This window comes from Pteronotus mesoamericanus, unplaced genomic scaffold, assembly GCF_021234165.1.
Source record: "Pteronotus mesoamericanus isolate MK-2021 breed Mesoamerican mustached bat unplaced genomic scaffold, CSHL_Meso_final contig_50, whole genome shotgun sequence".
In the NCBI taxonomy this organism is placed as follows: Eukaryota; Metazoa; Chordata; class Mammalia; order Chiroptera; family Mormoopidae; genus Pteronotus; species Pteronotus mesoamericanus.
In genome coordinates, this window is record NW_026555186.1 from 10,504,246 (window position 1) to 10,527,764 (window position 23,519).

General features: G+C 42.8%; 1 protein-coding gene across 2 annotated transcripts in view; it reads left to right on the plus strand.

Annotated features, from left to right (window-relative positions):
• Nucleotides 1-23,519, plus strand: part of SEMA5A (semaphorin 5A) — a 452,903-nt gene that overhangs the window by 407,742 nt on the left and 21,642 nt on the right. The window contains exons 18-23 of one of the 2 annotated variants that reach the window (XM_054578335.1): nt 1,555-1,773; nt 7,721-7,891; nt 9,656-9,811; nt 11,188-11,235; nt 16,085-16,296; nt 17,340-22,974. In XM_054578335.1, coding sequence (XP_054434310.1) covers nt 1,555-1,773; nt 7,721-7,891; nt 9,656-9,811; nt 11,188-11,235; nt 16,085-16,296; nt 17,340-17,459 — 926 coding nt within the window. In that variant the 3' untranslated portion in view covers nt 17,460-22,974. Of the gene's footprint in view, nt 1-1,554; nt 1,774-7,720; nt 7,892-9,655; nt 9,812-11,187; nt 11,236-16,084; nt 16,297-17,339; nt 22,975-23,519 lie in introns of those variants that run through there. The other variant, XM_054578336.1, reaches the window with a different exon arrangement.

A 23,519-nucleotide genomic window follows, 5' to 3' on the forward strand; every position in this document is an offset into this window, starting at 1 on the left:
GTCATTTAGCAACTAACAAGCTAATTCAATGTTTCTTGGGAGAGGGGAGGTGGGAGAAGTCTGCTTTAGTGAATAATTTTGTGTGAATAAGTCTACAATTTTTTTAAAAAAAAAACACTATTTCCTTATTTCAGAGCTCACTGTGAACTATCTTAATTTTTTATGACATCAAAGTAAAAACAAATAGAAAATGCATAACAATGTTTCTCTGTACATTAACTTTATTCTCTTTTCTAGAAATAGATTTTGTATTTCTTCCATTTTCAGTTAAATATAAAACCAAAGCTAATTCATTGTTTTTAAATGTTAGTAACATAAACTAAGGAAGATATTAATACACTATAATAAAATATATTCTGTATTTTCTACAAAAGTATATCATGGGCATGGCTTAAAAAAAAACTTCATCTTTCTTGTGTCTTAATGACTTCAAGTTCTGAAGACTATCCACACGTTTTTGGTATCAATATATTGAAAATACAAAATTGGACTTACTTGCCTCTAACCACACAAGATGCAGCTTAATTGTGAATAGCTGTTCTTTACTGATTAACCACAAAGAACTGGTCCATCAGAGAAAGACATTTCTAATCCATTTTCTCTAAAGAGCCTCCTGCCTAGGTTTCTAGGCCAGTTTTGAAATGAACAACAAACTTATTTCCCAGTGGATAGAACTGGTTCATTACTTTGAGACTTATGTTCGTTAAAACCTGTGTCACTCTACCTCCACTGGAGACAATTACTGAATGTTTTTTAATATTATGAGTGGCTCATTTTTCTTCAAATGAACAGGAATTTTGACTGTGGCTAATTCAGTGACTTAAGTGCAAAATGCTCTGAGCACTCCTGATGCACAGTCAGTATTCAGGGTCTGTCTCTACCCCAAACCTCCAGCCCCCGCTACTGCTCCTTCTACATCTACACTTGTTGCTGGGAAGCCATGTCTTACTAGTAAGTGTGCCCTGAACTTCACGGGAGCATTTGCCACATGACAGCATCATTCAAGGGTGTGCTGGGTGCCAGGCCATGAGCTCAGTCCCACTGCTGGGTTCTGGAGCAGGCACGTGTCTCCACGGCCTGTGAGTCAGAAGCATGAACTCCACACCTTTCGCCGGCCTTACTTCACTTTGCAAAGGTGAGCAGGTGAAGGACTAGTTTTTAAAAAATGTCCGAATCATCCTCAGTTTTTGCAGACCATGTCCCCAATTTTGAGTACAAGGCCAGGTTATTGAAGAATTTCCAAGGGAAGTGAGAAAGTTGTGGGTTTTTTTGTAAAAAGTTTCTCAGAAAAAAAAGTGAACTACAAATATAAGGCCTATAACCTGTGTGAAGACTTGGTCACGTTCAAAAAGTAAATTCTTATTTGCAACCTTATTTAACAGTAGCCACAGAGAAAGACACTTGTTATAGAAGGTTATCACTCAACTGCTTCTTTTTTTATTTTGGGTTTTGAAGTGTAAAAATGTGTTCAACTGAATTTGAGGGTGTAGTTTTGAAAGTTAGTTCAGACTCTGGTTACTTTGAGAACTAACACTTTAGCCTCTTCCTTGGCAGGCCTTTCCGGAGATTTCCTGCGTGCTGGGAGATACTCTGCCCACACCGTCAATGGGGCTTGGTCAGCCTGGACGTCGTGGTCACAGTGCAGCCGCGACTGTAGCAGGGGCATTCGGAACCGGAAGCGCGTTTGCAACAACCCTGAGCCCAAGTACGGAGGCATGCCCTGCCTGGGCCCGTCCCTAGAATACCAGGAATGCAACATTTTGCCCTGCCCAGGTGAGTGGATTGAGGTATCTGGAAAAGACTGAAAAATCAAGCACCTTGGAAGACCTTCTGACCTAGGGAGGCTCAACCAGGTTCTCTGGCTTTAATATGTGTGTGTGTGTATGTGTGTATATGAGAGAAAGAAAGAAAGGCATGTTTTGGAGATATTAAGGGTTCAGTTCTAAACCACTGCAGTAAAGCAAATAAAGCAATAAATCAGGTCACATGAATTTTTTTTGGTATCTCAGTGCATATAAAAGTTATGTTTACATTATCCTGTAGTGTCCTAAGTGAGCAATAGGGTTATATCATTAAAAAAAATTGTACATACTTTAATTTAAAAAAATCATTGCTCAAATGTGCTAACCATCATCTGAGCCTTCAGCAAGTTGTAATCTTGCTATGGGAGGGTCCTGCCTTAAATTTGTAAGCCCTGTAAAGCAAAGCACAATAAAATGAGGTGTGCCTGTATATGCCCTCAGCACGTACAAATATGTAAATCACAGATTATGTCTTCCAACTGCTTATAAGTGGTATACAAACAGGTATAATCTAGGCAGCATTATATTCTTTTTATTTCTCCCAATTTAAAGACACTGAAACACACTCATGAACGCCTGTGAGGACCATGGGTCCCAGGCACGGTGCCCAGTGGGGAAGTCAGCCCTACTGCCATGGTCAGGAGGGAGGGGTCCTGTCCTTGGAAGTGGAGGCCACCCACTCCCAGACTCTGATGGGCCCAGCTCTGTTGGAGCTGACCTCTGTTCACCACAGATTCCTACTCCAGGGTTACAGGTATCAAGAATGTCTCACCAGGGGCCTGCCAGCCAGCTCCTCATGCCCTCAGGCAGCAGGAGCTTTCTCCCCAGCTGGGTCTCCAAACACACATACCCTTCTCTCCTGGAGGCTGACAGGGGCGCCGTTTCTGGGTCTTCCTCCTGAGTCCTAACTTTTCTTTCCATGGAATTCCCAAGCTGGCAGAAAGTTAATAAAATGAGCTAAAAAAAAGCCCCCAGGAGCCTCTGTCTCCCTGACGAGGGCGCTGCCTGCTGACTCGGCCCCACAGGCTCCTCTGTCTGGTCTGCACTCCTCCTGCCACAGCTCTGGGGGCGGGGGCCCTGTTGCCCTCCTCCCTCCCTTCCACCTGACCTTCGCACCGTCAGAGGCCCTTCCACCCAGCGCCTCAGGCCACCCCGGTGCTGGCCTGCAGCTGCCTGTGCTGCCCTGACATGGGCCCGAGTGAAAGGTCCAGCGGGCGGGGGCTGCTGCAAGGGTGTCGCTCACTCCTGGCAGTGCCTTGGCCCCCGCCATGGGGGCTGCACACACACTACGAATACCTACCAGTAACTGCTGGATGAAGGGAAAGCAGGCAGTCAGGCAGTTACTTGATCTCTCGCCTTTCATTCAATTTACCAGCAAATGCGTGTGCGTAGCCTACTGTGCCCTATTCACAGGATAAAGAAAGACACAGTGATACGGTCCAGGTCAGAAGGAGCCTGGCATTTGGTGAGGAGGCATCCTGCGAATAATGCCAACCCGGATGGTCACCGGCTACTGGGGAGGTGAGAAGATGCAGAGGTTATGTCAGCCAAGGACCCACTGAGCTGGAATCAGCTACCCCAAGCAGGCTGCCCCTGACCTGAGTCTTGAGAAGGAGAGAGAGAAGAATTAGACAAACAAACAAGGATCAGAAATTAGGTTGAAGGTCATTCCAAACTCCAGGAACAGTATTTTTAGAGGCACAGAAACTTGAAAGTATCTCTTCAGTATGTACAAGCAACTTGCTGAGTTCTTTCAGCAAGAAACTGGCTTGTAGCAGTGCTGAGTAACCATTTGTTGGTTGGGTAAATGGATTGATGGATGATAGAAAAATGATTGACAGACAGGTGGACAGATGATGGAAGAATGGATGATGGATGGATAGATGGATGGGTGAGGGATGAAAAGATGGATGGTTGGATGAGTGGATGGATGGACAGATGGATAATGGATGGATGGATGAGTGAATGATGGATGATGAGTGGGTGGGTGATGAATGGATGGGTGTATAAATATGTACATTAAACTGCAAATACATAATTCCCAGCTTTGTAGCGGAGGCTCTCAGTGTGTTCCTGCTCCTGCAGCTGCCCTGCTTTTTCCAGGCTGTCTCTGCCAGGATTTCTCCAGTCTCTAGCGACTCTCCCCTCCGACCATCCAGCTTTCCCAGCCAAGTGCAGCTGAGGGGCTGGGAAAGGTCACAGAGCTGGTGTTTTCCCACCGCCCCAGTGCTGAGAGTGGAGGATTCCTCCCTGGGGCGAGGCGGGTGCCCTGGGGCGTGTCAGAGATTCCCGCTCAGGCTGTAAACTGAGCAGGGAGGGTGGCATGGGAGTGTTGGAATCCCCCCATGGACTCTCGCCTTCCCAGGTTCCAGACACGAGCCCTGGTTGCCCTCAGTAGAAGACGCAGGCTCCCCCGGATGCCTGACGCTGCCCTGTCCTTGAGTGCAGGCTCAGGGCCCATCTCAGAGACAGCCGTCAGTATGATCTGGGGGCTGTTTTTATTTTAGTTGATTTGATGGTCAGGACAGTATCATGTGTATATAACCTTAATGTCTGGAAATAGCCCTGTCCTCATTTTCTTTATGAAAGCCAAGAGTCCATAGAGGGTTGTAAAAATAGTCAGAGTGGCCGCTTTTTACTTTCCACTTGGGCATGGGTGGGTTTGAGGGGCTGAGTTGGGCAAATGTCAATGTTCCTGGAAAATTCCTAAATAAGTGATAACATGTAATGCATGAAGGAGGGATCAGAAGCTCTCAGGGCTCTAGATGCAGAGCTGCTCAGCCATGAGGAGGTCCAGTTATAGGGCTGTTTTTACCTTATTTCAGATACTGTACTCCCTGTGATTTTACTCTAAGCCTGTTGGGTGCATAGTACCTATGCGCGCATATACACACACACAAATGGGCACTGTATTTTATTTAAAAACAAGTTTCCTCATTATGATTAAGTTTGAAAATAAATCCAAGGACACTAAGAGAATGTAAAATGTCTTTTAAATTTGATCTCCAGTTCCAATGTGTATGATAAACAACAACAAGGTATGAAAGTTGAGCCCATGTTGAAATGACCCTTTCTCAACTTCTTGTGGGTTGATCCATGTAGTACCTTCACCTCCATAATGTACCTGCAACAGTGACAAATAGCTGGGTGTTTCTCCTTCACTCCTTTTCCTCAGTCCATGTTTGGTTCAGAACTAAGGATTCCAGCCCTTGGGTGACCAAGGTAGATAATACAGGTGGTTCTTTTTACTAAGTAATATTCAAATTCAAATAACGTAGTTCATTTTGTCTTTTTTATGAAAGCAGTAGGTCAGTAAGTTTGAGTGAGAAAGAACAGAGTGAGAATCTAACAGGGGGGCGGACATACATGAATCAGTGCATTAACATCCAGTGTTGTTAACTCCAGGCACAGCTTTCACAGCAGACTCATGCTGCATGCCTAGGACGTCATACCTGTGAACAGCATCTCATTCCACCTACCCCCCACCCAGCCCCTGATGGCCACCATTCTACTCTCTGCTTCTATCAGTTTGACATTTTTATATTTCATATGTAAATGGAACCATGCGGTATTTGTCTTTCTTTGACTTATTTCACTCGCATAATGTCCTCCAGATTCATCCAAGTTGTGGAAAATGACAGGACTTCCTTTGCTTTAATGGACTACCCCATTATACGTAGATACTACAATTTATTTACCCATTCATCTGTCAATGGATTTTATGTTGTTTCCACATTTTCGCTATTGTGAAGAATGCTACAATGAATATGGATGTGCAGATATCTTTCTGAGATCCTGACTTCAATACTTTTGGATATATGCCTAGGAAGGGAATTTCTGGATTATATATGGCAGTTTTTTTAATTTTTTAATTTTAATTTTAATTTTTTTTAGGGACCACCATACTGTTATTCAATGCACCTGCATTTTACATTTGCGCCAATAGGGTACAAGGGTTCCAATTTCTCCACACCCTTACCAACACTATCTTCTACTGTTATCATTTTTTGTTGTGGTTTTTTTTTTTATAATAGCCATCCTAACAAGTATGCAGCGATGTCTCCTTGTGGTTTTGATTTGCATTTCCTTGCCTATTAATGATGTTGAACATCTTTTCACATACCTACTGGCCATTGATCTGCAGGTTCATTATGCAACAGAAAAGCCCAGGATCTTTAGGTCACATCATTGCTTCTAAGTCTGGTTCCAACTCCAAACTAGATGAGGCATTAGACAGTCCTAAGCCCCAGACTGCCTTGTGTACATTCAAACACCTGAACTCCATGCGGCTGCTCCCCTAAGGCACTGCGACTCATCTGTTCCCTAGTTTGGAGTGTGCATGCAAACCCACTTCAAGCTTCAACTTGGGTTACAGATAGAGAAAAACTGCCAGCAACTATCCCCTAGTGAAAATAGACATGGCAGTGAGTGTTTGAAAACTGTAAAGTTCTAGGCTAGTCTATGCCTGCCTTTTTTTTTTTTTTCCTGTTATTACAACCCATGTCAGATACCTGATTCATCCCCTCTTACTTTCTGACCTGCTTATTGCCTTTTGGGGAAAATGGTGAAGTCTGCAAGTCTGGATAAACTATAAAATCACAAAATTCTCAGTTACATGTCAAATGTTTCTTTGTTCTATTTTTACTCTTTGCAAATTAAAATATCACCAACAGACATAATTTTGCTGCTCATGTATCTCAAAAATACTTTTTTTTGACCTGTGTCTATGTCTAAAGAGACATATTACTCCATAAAGATGTATTAAATTCTTTACATTCTAGGAAAAATTGCCCTGTGTCTTTAACAATTGGGGAATCCCCTTTCCTTGTTGTTTCTGTTTTATTTTATTTTAGAATACAGAGCAAATAAAACATGATACTATTTACATAGGGTAAAAGAGTGTCTCTCATCACCTTTTTTATGTGGCTTGCTGTGGTTGACTGATTTTTGCTAATTGGAGTCTAATGACATCTTGACAAAGTCCTGGCTTTGCTCTGGGACTCAGTAAAACAGGGCAGGTCTGACTGGCAAGAGAGAGGGTCAGCAAGGAGTTAGACAAAGGGCAGATCATATATGACACTGTCAGACAGAAGCTGGCGTGAGGTCTCAGTTTAACAATGTAGCCAACACAAGAGGGAGCACGGAGATCCAGGTGGGTCCGCTCACCCAGCGCTCTGCTAGGAGACCTGTCTGCGGGTATCAGGGGCCCAGCCTGGAGAAAACGGGAGACCTGCTCAGGGTCAGGGATAGGCCCCCGTTCATCAGGAACCAGTTCTGCTGAATGTTCGAGTTACAAAACTCACCTTCCTTTCCAACCTGAAGTCTGACTGCAGGGAGCAGGTCCTCTCTTTAGTCTATCACGTAAACACACCATCGCATCTGTGTGGTGTGGACTTAGTTTGGTTGTTTGGTGCCTGCATTTACAGAGTATCTCCACAATCCTTCCTCACAGGACCTGTTACCTTTTCTTTATCCCCTTGTCCTGGAGCAAATTGTAACTCAATTAGTAAGGAAAGCTATGACATGAACTACCTGTCCTTGGCTGTAAGTCTCCCCTAGCCAACTCGGTTGTTCAGTTAGCAAAAGCCAGAGCAAGCTTCACATTAATCACAGCAGAATGTGGTCGACGGTCCTTCCCAAGGATGGGGGTTTTGTGTTGCATACACTGCACCGCTCTGTCGTCCTCATGCTTACATGTTATGTTTAGAGATAGATCCTGAAGGAACAAAGAAGAGGGACTGAGAATGGGAGGAATATGCAAAATAGGTGCCCTCACCAGCGGAAGACCCCAGATACCCTGCTGTGAGTGGTCAGTGACTTCTCGGATGTGCTCCTGCCATACACATGCTATCTGTACCCTCATCAGATTGATCAGATTCTGCGTTTCAGAAGCAATGTGACTTTGTGTCCCTTCCCAGTGGATGGCGTGTGGTCTTGCTGGTCCCCCTGGTCAAAATGCTCGGCGACATGTGGCGGTGGACACTACATGAGGACCCGCTCGTGCACAAACCCAGCCCCGGCCTACGGCGGTGACATCTGCCTGGGGCTGCACACGGAAGAGGCTCTCTGCAACACCCAGCCCTGCCCAGGTAAGCAGAGGGACGCTGGGACAAACTTGCCTCTCTCCTTGATTTAGAGATGGTGAAATTGATCATGTCACATCACAGGTACTGTAAGAAGGGAACCCAGCAACCTCGCACTGTCACCCTTGAAGTGACTTCCGAACATGTGTTCTACAATAAAATGGCTCTCGTCATGCCATAGTTTCAGAACTAGTAGCAGAAGCTGGTTATAACATAGCCTTTATAAAATATTTACTCTGATAATGAAATCTGAGATTCTGTTGTTGAAAATCAGCAGGGGGCATGGAGATACCTTGTAAAGTTGTTTCACAGGATGGGCCTCAGGGCTGTGGGGGTGGAGTTTGAGCACTGAGGCTGGCGGACTCAGGGGCCCACTGGACCAGATACCACAACCTCCTCAGCCAGAAATTAGCTCAGTTTTCTGACATGTGGGGATCACTTGGCGTGGAAATGAGACCTAACTTTGACATTGAAACACTTTTACTTTTTTTTAATACACTCCTGCAGATATTTCTAGAAGGTTCCATTTATATTAAAAAGTGCCCATCAAATGTTCCCATCATTCGGAAAATAGCACTTGACAGATTTTTAAGGGAAAATTGTATCCTTTACGTGGATCTTTCTTCCCATTGTATCAAGGCACAAATTTGATTTCCAAATTTCCTCTGAACTGCAAAGACAATGCTGACATCTTGCATTTAAAAAGAGAGGGCAGCCCTGGCTGGTGTGGCTCAGTGGATTGAGTGCTGGCCTGCGAACCAAGGTCGCCAGTTCAATTCCCAGTCTAGGGCACATGTCTGGGTTGCAGGCCAAGTCCCAGTGGAGAGCACACGAGAGGAAACCACACTTTGATGTTTCTCTCCCTTTCCCCCTCCCTTCCCCTTTCTAAAATTAAATAAATAAAATCTTTAAAAAATAATAAATAGAGGGGGCAAAAAGAAAACTGCATAGAAAAATATTTTTATGCTGATTAATATTTCATAATACTGAGTTCATTTTTGTAATCTCCTTACTTCAAATATGAGTGTTTCTCTGTCACACATCTGTAGGCCTGGGTGAATTTAACCAATCCTGGCAAATCTTCCACTTCAGAGTGACGTGACCTGCTATTGCTCAACTTTTGGCCTTAACCCAAGACTTGTACATTGATTTTTATGAGCTTCCGTGACAGTAAACATTGGATAAGATGAACTCTACTTCAAGTATAGCCTGGCCAGGGCATATTGACTCTGCAGAATGGTTTTTATGGCAAAGAGAACACTTGCAGCATTGGGCTTCTCACGAAAACAGCAACAGGGCTTTCTCGGGAACGCCTGCTGTTTCTTTCGCTTGAGAGCAAGGCCTGGGGGAGTTTCTCGGGGGAGCATTTGAGGGCTGCCCTTTGCAGAGGAGCATTTTTACCCGGGTGGAAACTGTGTCTCTATGGATGATTTCTGTTCCCCACCACTTGTGGTCTGTGCACAGCTGGACATCAGTGATTAGCTTGAGTGTCTAATCCAATTATTTTATAGCATGAAAATAATGTGGTTTTAGCAAGTGTATTTTAAGCACATTATTTCAGGTCAACTATATACCAATTCTTTTATTCATGCTTGTGTGTATTTTATCTACTGGACTTTTAAGATAGGAGGACATCTTATTTGCATACAGATCCATTAAACCTAATATGAGGACTTAAATTCATATACGTAACTTTAACTTGACACTGCTTTCAAGTTGTCTGATCTCAGTGGGCCTTGTTCCCTCTTTCCCCACGTTTGATCGCTGCAGAGATGTGGTCGGAGTGGTCAGACTGGTCTGAGTGTGATGTGTCCGGAGTCCAGGTCCGCGCCCGCCAATGCATCCTTCTGTTCCCCGTGGGCAGCCAGTGTTCCGGAAACACCACGGAGAGCCGGCCATGTGTTTTTGATTCCAATTTCATCCCAGGTAAGGGCAAAATGTGAGCAAAATCACTGCCTACATTCAAAGACAAAATGAGCCATTGAATTGAGTTTTAACTGTTCTTTGAGATCCCTCTTGGTGAAACAGATGATCCAATCAACTTGTCGTTTCAGGGTGATTCAACTGTAGATTTCTAGATAACTGCAGGTGTAGACCTGCATTTAGGCTATGAGTTTTAAGATTTTTTTGAAAAAAATTATAGACGTATTTTTTAAGCACAGTGTTGTCTTCTACAATTTATTGACTGCAACACATGCAGAAGATTTTGCTCAAAAAATGAAAGTGGTGTGTTTGGTTGTTTTAATTATTAAGTCAAATGTTTTGGCAATGCTTGTGTGCTTATGTTTGTACAAGAGAAGGAGGACCATTCTCATTATGCAATTTTAATGCGTTTAATCACCGTTGTTCTTATCTTGGAGAAAAGGTGACCGGCCCTCTTACCACTGGCTTTTCCATGTGAAATTGATGTTTAGTTATTGGTGGTAGGTAGTCACCTGTAGGTCTACCGTAGGTCTGGTGTATATACTAACACAATATTTCACATGTGCCCACTGTGTGGGTTAGGACTGAGACATGAATCAAAGCAGAGATCAACCTCTTACAAAGCAATATTAAGTTATAATGTATTTTCCTCCATTTATGGAAGAGATCATGTTTTAGAGAAAAGTAGCCTCAGGTCTATAGGGGACTTAATCATGTATGATATAAAACTGCAATGTTTATTGTTGTTGTTTCCCTTTATAATCATAGACATGTTTTAATTCTTATCTAATGAAAACTCAGTATGGGAGAGGATAATGTTCCTTGCCTTCTGAAATTGTGATTTACTGTTTGGGTGGGTTTCTGTTCACATTGGCGTCTCATATGTGGCATGGCAGAGCATGAATGGGCTCTGAATAGGGACTTTATTTGTCCTGGCCATTTCCCTGGAGTTCTCTCTAGTGGATTGGCCCCCTCTGCAGGGAAAGTGACAACAGTGGCTTTGATGCAACAAAAGATCTGAGGCAGAAATACCTCAGGCAAACACTGTGGGGTTCCAAAGTTTGTCAGTACTATTGTCACAGAAAATCAGCACATCTTCTGGCCTTGTTTTCAAGCTACTGCCCTGGTTTTAGCTCCAGGGACCATTGCATTTTCTATCTGTGGTGATGAAACTGATCCCTTCCCAGTCAAGATGATCTTGACCAAATACAGCTCAGGTTGGTTAAACAAAACAAAGAAACAAATATAATTTTTTAAAAATAAGGTTTTTGGGAGCTTGACTCACACAAAACTCAACATCATTAGATGTAAAGGGATCACTAATGTGATCTTTCTTCCCAGTGCCCTTTATACATTGTGATGGTTTTTTGTTTTTCCAGAAGTATCCGTGGCAAGGTCCAGTAGTGTAGAAGAAAAAAGGTGTGGAGGTAAGTTCTTCCTTTTAACTGCTTTCTAATGGATTCCTGATATTTTCTGCTGTTGGCCAAATGATGTTTCCGCTGTTGTTCCAAAAAAAAAAAAAAAAAAAAAGCAGACCAGAGAAACCCCTGGATCCCAAGGACCTTATGTTTCAGTAAGTGTAAATGCTCAGTCAGTGTTTGACATCTGGAATAGTGGTTCTCAAGTGGGGTCCCCAGAACTGCATCACATGCAGACTTGAGAAAAATACAGAGTCCCAAGCCTCTCCTTGATCTGTAGGATTAGAACCTCTTTGAGTGGGACTCGGCGCTCTGTAGTTTAACAGGCCCTTCAGGTGATTCTGGTGGATGCTAAGCCTTACGAACCAGTGTCCTTGGTATCTTGATACTATACAGATACTAAATATAGATGTTTGAGTTTGGGTATTCGAACATATTGTTTATATTTATAATGCAGATTCATGGCAGCCAGCCTCAGATCTCCAGGCTGCTGTAATGACAAAATTATAAGGGGGCGTAATGTTCTACCCCTATCTCTAGAGGCATGTTTCAAGCTTCCCAGAACCCTAAGTGGCAAAAATTAGTATTCTGTGATTTAAGTCTATGATAAATTTGGACTTTACTGTCTATGTCTGTCATGTCTGGATGGGAGGGGCTGACTCTCTGCATATCCAAGCCCAGTCTCTGTCCACCTTTTCAAATTGGCCATAAAATCCACACCCAGACCATCATTGTCGTATGGGTGTATTCATAGGCTTATATAAGCCTATTAATAACCATTCCTACCATAACCCATCCACTAGGGGAGTCCCAGACAACTCAGCCCAAGGGGCTTTGGTCTCTGTTTATTCTCAGGAGAAACCTGATGCTTCTAGGCAGATTTTAGGAATGTACTTCCCATTATTAGCTATATTTAATTATAAGAGCTCACTATCTATTATTGTACATTCTTTCTGTTTAGTCAGCCATCTGGTAATCCAGTCATTCAATTATCTTTGCTGAGCAACCACTCTGTGTTAGATTAATGAGGAGCTCTGAGGTTATAATGAGGACTAAGAGAGCCCCAACCTCTGTGGAGCCAATAGTCCCAGCATCAGGGACAGTCTGATGCCTGACCTGAGTCAGGTCACTGAGGTCACAGACGGCAGTCACTAACTTGAGATCCATCTGTAAGATGAATATGTCACTTTAAATAAAAATAATCACAACATTGCGTTAATATTTTGAGACCAGTCACTATGAACCAGACACTGTATTAAGTGACAAGGAGAAACCTATTTGAGCCCCACAGAGAGCATTTATGTAAGTGCCCAAGTCCATAATTCTTTATGTAAAGAAGAATTGGAGATAGGGAAGGGTGTTGGGAATGAACACTTTTCAGGTTGTAGATGGGCCATGTGGGGCATATTCTGTATATTACATAATGCCCCTAGAGGCCCTTAGGGCCACACTTCATAACCAATCGTTCTAATTATGCTGCTGTGATGTGTGGGTGGAGTGAATATGCTAATGATCCTCCTGGTGGTTCTGGTCGGTTCTGCAGCCAATGGGTCAGATCAGGTCATACTTTGCTGCCAGACAGGTGATGAAAAATCACTTTTCAGAGATTTTGGCATTGGGAATTGTGGAAAAGCATTGTCAGTCATGGGTTTTTACCTGCCTTTTGTAAGCAGTGATTGTGAGGGTCAGAGAGATGGGATCCCTGGCTGACGTCGACACAGGCGGCCCGCAGAGCCCAGGTCAGATCCAGGCAGTGGGATTGCAGCGTGAACTTGAAGTTCAGAGTACCACAGGGAAAGGGAGGGTTGTGTCTGGGGGCTGGCGCCACAGCACCCCAGTCGGTGGACACCCAGGCCCCTGGGATATCTGCTGCCCTCAGGGGCAGTGAAGGTCCAGAGTGGGTGGCGTTTGTAGGGTGTGAACCTGTTCTGAGGGAGGCCACCAGATGATGTCTCTGCAGAGTCGACAGGCCCTCCACATCTGCCACAAGTTTGAAAGCCCCTTTCCTTGGCTGATCCTCTGAGGGTTAGAAGTTGGGATTCTTCCAAGGCTTTGAGCTCCCAGGAGGACATAAGGCAAAGCCCATTGACATCCTAAAATGCTGCTGCTATGTGTCTGAGCCAGCTGGGCCAAATAGTTGCAAGGAATCAAACCCTGAAGTACTATTGATTAATTCATAGAAACTCTTAATTACTCTACAATATTCAGAACTAATTTTTTTGATCTTTAGGCTGCTGACATTGACACTCCAGGATAGCTAGGTAAGAGGTCAGAAGGATTTGATTCTTGAGCTAACAGTAAAAACCATTTCCCAGCAAGGATGTTTAGGGAGATAACATGGATGTCTTTTCCTGGTCTGTTGCAAAAAAATCAATCACATTTTGCACAGAAAATCAGGAAGCTGAACCAACGGGGAAATTGGTCTCTACTCGAGCTTTACTGACCAAAAATCACAGCAATAAAAGCATATTCAAAGCAAAGAGTCACACTAAGCAAACTCAAGAGATTTAATAGGCACTAGTTTTCCTTATGCAAAAAATCTGAGTCTTTTGAAATTTGTCAACTGAGAGAGCTATTTTTAGCTTCATGAGACACAGGACTATATAATCCTCAATAAAGATGTCAGTGGCCCCAGCCTCTCGCGGGCACCTGCAGGAACGATTCATCTGACTAATGACAAAGTATCTGCATATGGATAGAGTCATACATCTTCTACCTGTTATAATAAAATATGTTATCAGTGCAGCAGAAAGTAGTTATATTCATACCTGGAAATGTCTCCAGGGAGTCTGAACCCTAAAGTATCAAGAAATGACAGCACTGTGAAGTCCATGCTAGGAGCACAGCTTCGGTGTTAGAGTGAAACCTGCAGTGGCCAGTGCTGGAACAGCCCCAGGTGCTTTATCCAGCTGTCCCCGTTAGGGAGCTGTCCAGCCCTAGTGGATTCAGACAAAATCAGGAAAAGCCAAAGATCTATGAAGTCCTTTCGCTTTGCTAAACTATGAACAAAATAATCAAAAAGTGAAAGACTGAGGTGGGTGTTGGGAGTGGATGATACCTGTGGAATGTTCTAGTGACATCCCCCTGGATCATCCAGCTCTTGGCACTGAACACACTGGACACCTGCGGTGGGAATGCAGTGCTGTTTAGAGTCTCAGTGCAGGTAGTAGTGTGTTGGTTGTGCTCACAGCGCCCCAAGGAGGCAGCCTCAGCCCAGTCTCAGTCCGCCTCAGAAAGAAGATCCACCTCTCAGGGCCTTGGGTCCCCAGAATGCAGTAAAGGGGCACTTAAAGGGAGAACTCAGGGTTTAGGGACAGGTAAGAGATATTAGCATCTGCTGTGGATCTCAGGTAACATGAAGGCTTCTTGAAGAATCCTTGTTGAGGAGCCTGAGTGGTTAAGGTACAAATACCCCATGACCTGGGTGTGGGGGGCAGACCTGCAGGTCCCCCCTCCTGAGAGCCCCGGGGGCCTCACTTCACAGCTTTGCAGACTCACCTGGAGTTGATGGTGGTGCCCAGCAGGCCTCTGCACTGGTTCCATTCGAGGCAGTGTGGACAGATTGGGGAGGGACGGGGTTGAGCTCCCTTTAGTGGCCAGTGGAGGGGACACCTGAGGGAAAGCCAAGTCCTCGGGATGTGTCCTCTGCAGGGGAGACACATAAGGGCAGTAACCCACAAGCAACTGGCTAGCCACACGGGGCCAACACAGTAGGAGAAGTAAGGTCCTGCTCTGCTCTACCTGGTATTCCCTAAGCCCAGCTTCTTCAGCACTTCCCAGTGCTGTCTTTAGTCCCTGAGAGGCGTGAAACTTTAATTGCAAAGTATCTTACAAACACACCCCAAATGCCTATTTTTCTTTCTTGCTGCTGTTTCTCAGACATCATGCAGGTCATGCTTATGTTACCTTGATGTCACTTGAGCCAATGCGGTATTAGACCCACAAATCCATGCCTGTTCGCTTTTTCAACACTTTATACTCACAACTCAAGGAAAATAACTCAGAGTCTACCAAACAGGAAAAAAGTGTAAAAAAGAAGGTCATTTCATGACCACTGAAAGATCATATTTTATTCCTTTGACACAAATCCTTTATTTCTTTGTGAGATCTCCACTTTCTTTATAAGATCTCCAAAATGTAATGTATGTGGAAAAAAGCAGTGTCCAGGATAATATTTATGCATGTGAGCACACACACAGACCCAGCACAGAAATGTGCAGAGAGCTTTGGGAAAAGCACACCAGAAACTGGCTATGGTAATCCCTCTAGGAAAGAAAAGGACTTATTATTCTTATATTCCCTTTTACACTTTTTATGTTATGTGTTCATATTCATAATCAAAAATATAATGAGAAACAAGAATTATGTAAGTGGAACACATCTTTAAATAAAATGAAATGATAAAGAAAAGGGGGAAATAATGTGGCTTGCAGGCGAGCAGTACTAGAAGCAGTAAAGGCCGTCTCCCCCTGTGGGTGGCGCACAGCCATGTGCGTATGGGGACACCCAGCCTGTCCAGGAGCCTAAAAACATGTTTCCTAGAAATCCCATAGACCGTAGAGTGGCTGCATTTGAAAGAAAAGAACATTCTTTAAATTTTTTTAAAAGCTTCTGCTAGTATATTAAGGTGATTTTCAAAGGACTGATTACGATGCATAAGAGCATTAACTTAAAATATACTATGTTCACTTTGGAGATGAGTCTTCATTGGCCATGCCATTTCAAAAGAACATACTATGATTAATTTCAAATGGATATGGGGCTTTCCATTTTGTTTTTCTTTATTTGCTAAAGCCCTGAGGTGTTGTGTAGCATGTTCCTTTCCAGTGTAGCATCACTTTCGATGCTGTCTTCCCAGAGTTCAACATGTTCCACATGGTCGCTGTGGGGCTGAGCAGCTCCATCCTGGGCTGCCTTCTTACGCTCCTTGTCTACACCTACTGCCAGCGGTACCAGCAGCAATCCCACGATGCCACTGTCATCCACCCCATCGCGCCTGCCCCTCTCAACACCAGCATAACGAACCACATCAACAAACTGGACAAGTATGACTCGGTGGAGGCCATCAAGGTAAGGGACACGGGTAGCAACTGCAGCAGCCAGAGGTACAAAGAAGGCAGGCGGACCTGGGGCTCCTGGCAAAACACAATGGTGATGGTGCAGGTGACGGGGTGGGGCAAGGTAACGGGCTCTCGCTTATGACGAACTTCCTTTTTAGTTTTGCTTTGCCTGTGAAAGATGGAATCTCATATTGGGAATGTAGGTTACAAATGAGACAAGGTAACAACAACAAATAAAATGCTGAGAAATATTAGGTTATTGGCCAGTGTCCAGCTCTGCCTCCACTGTGCCTTCTGCATCCAAAGGGAGGTCATGCCAAAAAGAAGAGCTCCAGGCCAAGGACCAATACATGCTGGGTGCTGGTAATGGGGACCAGGGTTGGGCAATCAGAAATACAGGGCCATTTCAGGAGTCACCAGGATGGCAGTCGGAGAAAAATTGTTACCGTATTGTCAAGACTATCTTCAAATCATTTTCAAGCACAGTGAAGCTTTGTGTGATGTACAAGTGCTGTGTGACTGGTGTATGTTGTTACATTTCCCCAGTGGGTGATCAACCTAGTGTTTGCCCCAGAAATTTGGAGTGAATGACCAATCTCATTCTCAGGAAGAAGGGGAGGGAAGGGTAGTGGCATTAGAGCTGGCAGGCCTGGGCTCATGAGTCACGTACCAGCTGTAACGCACTTTCTCTGAGCCTCCCATTTTCTTCTCAATAAATTGAAAATAATGAAAATCAAATGGAGTAACTTATATGAAATCCTTTGAACAGTTTCTTCATCTTTAAATGGGTATAACAATAGGTACTCCCTATCACTGTTGGAAACTTCCTGCCTAAAACTCAACAATAGACTGAAAGATATAAAAGTTGCCCACCTTATTCTAGCTTTGAGGCAAATCCTCAGTAAGGCCAATGATGTTAGGAAACTGGTAAGTGAGGAAACATATTTTCCAATAATGGAGCCTTAGAAGAGAGCTCAAGTTCAACACAATTGTCTCCTAATTATATTCTGTTTCTGAAATACTACTTAAGTTTTTTATTTTTATGTTTCACAGGCATTTAATAAAAACAACTTGATCCTAGAGGAAAGAAACAAATACTTCAACCCGCATCTCACTGGGAAGACTTACTCTAATGCCTACTTTACAGATCTCAATAATTATGATGAGTACTAATGGCTCTTATATTTTTGGCTTCTTGAAATTCCCCAGTTCCTCAAGGCCTGTGCTCCATGACTGCCCATGTTTCCAAGACTTCAGAGATGAAGTTTGGATACATTTCAAGTGCATTTCAAGCCACAAGTGTCCCATTGCTGCCAAAAATAGATGTCCTTAAAAGCAACAAAAATCTGAATATGACATTGTGAAAATCTGGTCTACAATACTTGATCATCGTTGAATGAGATATGATGTCGAGTTTTCTTATTGTGCTCAGTCCATTTTTTTAACAAGTCAGTTGTTTCCTTGAGCTTTTTAACAAATGTATCACCTACATTGGAAGGAGATTTTAGAAATAAGAGCCTCTTCTAGCTATTGAGCATAGATCTTCATGATGTTTTAATTCAAGATAATAGTCACTTTATATGAGAGAGCCCCCTACACACACCTACATACACATGCACATAACACAAGGAGTGCTTAGGTCCACAGTATTGATAAAAATAAAGAATATGAATGTGGCCATACAGTGATTCACCATGAATCTCCCATCTTCCCCATCTGGAGAATACTGTGGAATTCTTGGAAGCAACTTGTGTGTTAGGACATGGAATGATTCGTGCCTGAGGAATCCCAGGATGCAGCCTGGCTTGCATCTGTCGAGGTGATTATATGGGGTCTGAGACACTCCGTCCTTGGACCTGATGTAGTTCCTGTGTTACCGCTCAGGGAGGTGAGCGAAAAGAGGAGAGGCACCGACACAGACACGAGGACGGGGAAGTTGTTCTGCAGGTTGCTGTGAAACTAGCCTTATTCGGACTTTTGGATGTCATGGTATTCCAGGGAGCTCCTGGCCACGCAGTTGGCCTGGATGCCCACCTGTCTGGTCCATCGTAATGTCCTGAAGAGCCAGCCTGTAAAATAATGACTTGTGTAGCATTGGATAGACCCTACACTTCCTCTCTCCCTGCGAAGAAAAAATCTTGAACGTTAATGATGTCAGTGAAGAAAGTATTGAAAGTACTAAAATATAATTGTAAAAAAACTTTTTTAAAATTTTCCATGTTATGGAAAGTATTGAAAGAACTAACATTTAATGAAAGTCAACTTTTATTTTCCATCACCCTGACTGAACTGATGTCTGGCGATCAGCCCCTACCAAGAGCATTAATGATGTGCAAAGCTTGCTTTCTGCTGCCCCTTGCTGTACATAGCGAGCCACTTCCCAAGTTCCCAGGTGTCATTGCTGCCTCCAGGTCAAGTGAGGAGATGTTCAGCTCTGGTGCCTTTTGATTTTAACCTTGTGTTGCCTTCCCATCCACTAACTCCCACATCTCCCTGTGTGGAGGCCACAGCATTTCAACATGTACCTTGAGAAATCAGGGTACCTGGAAGTAAGGTTTTTAATGATTGTTGTGTTGCTGAGCATTTCAGAGTATTATACAGTTCATAGTAGTCCCCACTAGGGAGAAAAAGGAAAAATTATTCACCAGCAACTGATACATAACATATGAATGACAGTTGGTTGGATAATTATTGAAAGTAGGAACAAGATTGAAACTCTTCATCTAATGCCTTAAGGCATTACGATAAAGGCCTTGGGTAGAGTTTGAAACATGTTCTTATTGATCAATGAACCTTCAGATCTGTGAAAATATGTAGTGTGGGCATTAACAAACATGGACTTATTAGCATATGTGTGTTTTTACCATACCCCATTTAAAGAAATAGTTTCATAAGTGTTGGGAAAAGCCTATCTTTAGTAATGTTGAGTTCAAAATATCCTCCTATCCCCAGATTTGCAAAAATGGCTCTACTGAAATTAAAGTTTAAATGGCAGGTGTTCTCTGGGAGGCCTGGAAGACTGCAGTCAGCAGTGTTTGGGGACTTTGAGTGTGGAGTCCAAGTTGCATTGCCTCATTCCTTGTGTGCTATGTAGGACCACTCTGTCTGTGTGGGGAGCCTACAGAGTAGCCAGGTGGTTTCCTAATTGTTCCTGGATTAGATTTTACCTGGATGCTTCAACCCATTTCATCACTTTCCTCTAAGAAAAATGTCCTTGCTGTTTATCACATTAGCTGCTTTTTTGAATCCCTTTCCTGAGTATCTTCTAAGTTTAAAAGGTTATTCTCATTCCCCGAGGAAAGAGGAAACTAACCTGTCAAAAAAAAGCATCACTGGGCATCACTGGGAAATACTTTCTAAATTATATCGAAGCTGATCTTTAATCAATTTTAGACAGTGACTGAGGAAAACGCCCTTCACCCACAACAGCATTTTCATGTTGTTAATTAGGTAAATCTTTTTGATTAGCACTGAGAAGAAATCCCCCCATATTTGTCCAACACTCTATTCAAAGGAAGATTATTCTGGTTTTCCTGACTTCTCTCGCTTTTCCTATCTCTCCCTCTTAACAGATTTCAGCTTGTTTAGAGTAATTTCAGCTATAGCCTTAAGTTTTTTCACCAGCTGTGGAGGAACGTTGTTGCTGTCACTGTAGAGCTGTTGCTCAGGTGCCTACCCGTCACCTGCACACCCTGCTTCCAGCAGGAGCCCTCACGCGTGGGCTTCCACAGGGGCCCTGTCATGTCTCCTGGGACCTCCCCGTCCTGCACACGGCAGCTCTTCCTTAGACTAGGACATTTGGGATTCCTGCCAAAACCTTCGTGGACACTTGTCACATTTTTCATTCCTGTGTGTCTTTTTAATTTTCTCTTTCCTCTTCTTTTTTCTTTTACTACAAGAAGCACAATTATAAATCCCTACTTTACACTGCACCAAGCAATTTAATCCCACTAAAGAAACCTGTTGTCAACTGACATTAATCACAGGTTAATTTTTAGGGTTGTTTCTGGATACAGTTCAAGTTTGGCTGGTTTTCATTGGGAAACTACATTAGGCTCATTTAAATTCTTTGGAAGTGGCTCCCAGTACTGTTCCTTTCTCTAGCCTAGACTAGTGATGATCTGTCAACCCTCCAGTGCACCAACATTTTACAGGAAGGAGAAAGACACAAAATTTTTAAAATCACTCTTCCATACCCCCTTTTTAAAGGACTTATTTAAGGACCTGTAAATACAGTCATCCTCAGTACCATGACTGTTGGCCAAAGTCACACTTGAACTTCCACACTTTGAAAGAAAGCACAGTAAGAAGTCACCATCCATACTTTTTGGAGCAGGGGGATCAAGGTTTTATTCAGTGGTCCTATGTTGCTTTATCAAAAATTTGGTACGTGTTACAGAAGCATCAGAAATGGAGACCTGTTCTCTTTTGAAAACATAATTCCACTCTGCAAAGGGACTGAAAGCATCATCAAAACCATATTCAGAGACTGACACAAACTATACTGTCCCTAGTGAAAGCTGTCTCACACAGTAGTTTTGAAAGATCGTGTTAGTTCTGCCATAGAAAGCAATCAGGCTGCTTACCAATGACCAGAGCCAGAACCAATTCTCATTTAAGTAAACATGTTTTATTTTGCTGGCATGATGACTAGTCAAGAACAAGAAAGGAGAAAAGTAAAGGCAGAAAACCACTTTATGGCATTTTTTTAACTAACAATTTTATTGGGCAGAAGAGTCAAATTCATCCCACCACATGTAGCCAGAAATATGAGGCCAATATTTCAAACATGATCATGTTCTTTCTCAGCTTGTTGGCATTGTAATTCCAGAGGGCCCAAGTATTAGATGAATGGCAGTTCAAGTGGTTCACATGTCAGATAAATACAAGCTCAGAGTAAAATCTTGCTAAGAAGAGGGCATTGTTAGCCACCCTCTGTAAGTTCAAATAGTTTACTTTCCTATAAAAATTTGCCAGTGCCTTGTTTAAAATGATTTATTATTTTATCTGGATATTATTGGTTCCAATTTAAAGTAGGGGATTGACTGGCTGTTCTTTAAAGAAAATCATTCTTCTATGCCTCTTTGAACTCAGGAATAGAAAATGACTAAGAAGCACATCATCTTCAGATATGATCTTCACCCCCTACTGGGATGTGGCTCCAGAATAGGGGCCAAGGAATGTTCAGAACGACAGTGAACCCAGCCTGGCCTTCCAGAAACTGACATCACTTTCATCTTACACCCTCCTGCAAACACCTTAGCATTTGCCCTGTAGTAGGAATGTCAACGGATGCCTGTAGAAGTTACAAACTTTTGTTACTGTCCCTCTTCAGGCAAGTCCATAGATAGAAGAAAATCAGACACAGGCTGGCGACAGTGGCCACAGACAAGGTGAGAGGAATGAGAACCTCATAGAATATTGCCTGCTGTTTTGTGTTCTTTCTTTTTTTAAGTCAGCATCAAAGCTGCTTCACGAGTTCACAAAGCTGTTACTCTTAATTTAGGATGAGGTTAATGGCATTTTCTCTGCTAAAGTCTATGTCTTTTCCTCTGTACCATGACTGATGACCAAAGTCACACTTGAACTTCCACACTTTGAAAGAAAGCACAGTAAGAACGTTTAACTTAAGCACCTACACTCACTGCCAAATACTACATCATCGGGAAAGAAAATGCACAAACTGGGTGCAGTGTAGGATTCTTCAAAGGTGTATCACAAAACGTTTTTGTTAGGCCACTTGATGTGACTTTTGAAAATGTTATGTACTTTTAAAAGCCTCCTTCCGTTAATTTGCTGTTGCTGTTTTATGATAGAAAATAAACTTATTTGGGATTCTTTCATTTTTTAAAAAGGATACACACACGCACACACACACACACACACACACACATATTAATCATAATGGAGCTTTTTAAGAATGAGATAACATCGCTTTCCCCTTCACTTGAGTGAAAAAAGGTTTTGGTTGCCCTGTTGGATTGTTTGTGGATTGCTGAGTAGTTACTCACAGGGTCTATGAGCATACCAGACTTTTTTTCCAGTTCTTACATTCAATGTGAAATACAAATTTCCAATGGTCTTCACTGTTATCTTGTCTGTTCGTCAGTTCACTGGTCTTAAGTGTGCACATGAGAGATGTCCAGGTCTATATCTAAGAAAGTTGTTTAACAACACCTGACAGATACATTGTTTTCAAAAATCCATTTAAGACACCAATTGCAGTAGCCCAGGGAGCTCATTACCTGTTTGACTGACTCAGTTGCGGGAGTTCAGAGAAGGAAGGGGTAGACTGGGGTTATCCAGCCTATCAGCAGAAGCCAACTCACGCCTCTCCCAGCCAGGACTCCGGAGGAAAACAGACAGATGTATATGTTAAAATGCGCTATTGTTAACAGAGGTGAAAATGCCATGCTCATTCTCCGCTCTTGGTAAGTTGCCAATTCCTGTAACCCAAACTTACTCATCTTTTTTAAGACAGTAAATTCATAAGGAACAATCCTACATCCTGCTAACAGTGCAGCACTCTTCCTTCCGTAGCAATGCCCTCCTCACCTCTATCTGGAAAAAAGATAAGAGAATCCTGATTATGTACAGTTAAAGTGTATTATATTTTTTGTACCTAGGTTTTATGTAAATAGTTTGTCTCATTCAATTGTATGTGAGCATTTAAATAAATCCTACCATTTAGGAAACAGTTTAGTGGCAGTTTTCTTTGCCTGGCGTCAAAGTCCCTTGTGTTCCCAGATGTGCTAAGGAGCAATCACTACTGAAAGGAGAATGTTTCAGCAAAGTGAGATTGGATGACCTCCTGGGTAAATCCCATAATATGCTCTTGTTGGGTTTTCAGACCCTAAAGCCTCTTGAGTGTTGGCAAAGACAGGACCAACCAGCTTCATGATTCTGTGAAGTAGTTAAGAACTTTCAGAAATTTTTCTATGGACAATAACAAATGTGTGACAAGGAAAATCAATCAGGTTTTTAATTTACCGGTAGTTGCTATCACTTACTATTGATGATTGATCTGTTAAGCTTTATTATTTTTTTCCTGTACACCACATTTCATTCTTTGTTGCATAAAATAATTTTTTTCTAGAATGAACTACTATCAGTCAGCATGGACACAGCTAAAATGATACCTGTCCCAGGAAAACTATTGAGTGAGATCTATATTTCAGTGTTCTCTCTCTCTCTCCAGTATATATATTTCTATCTAATATATATACACATATG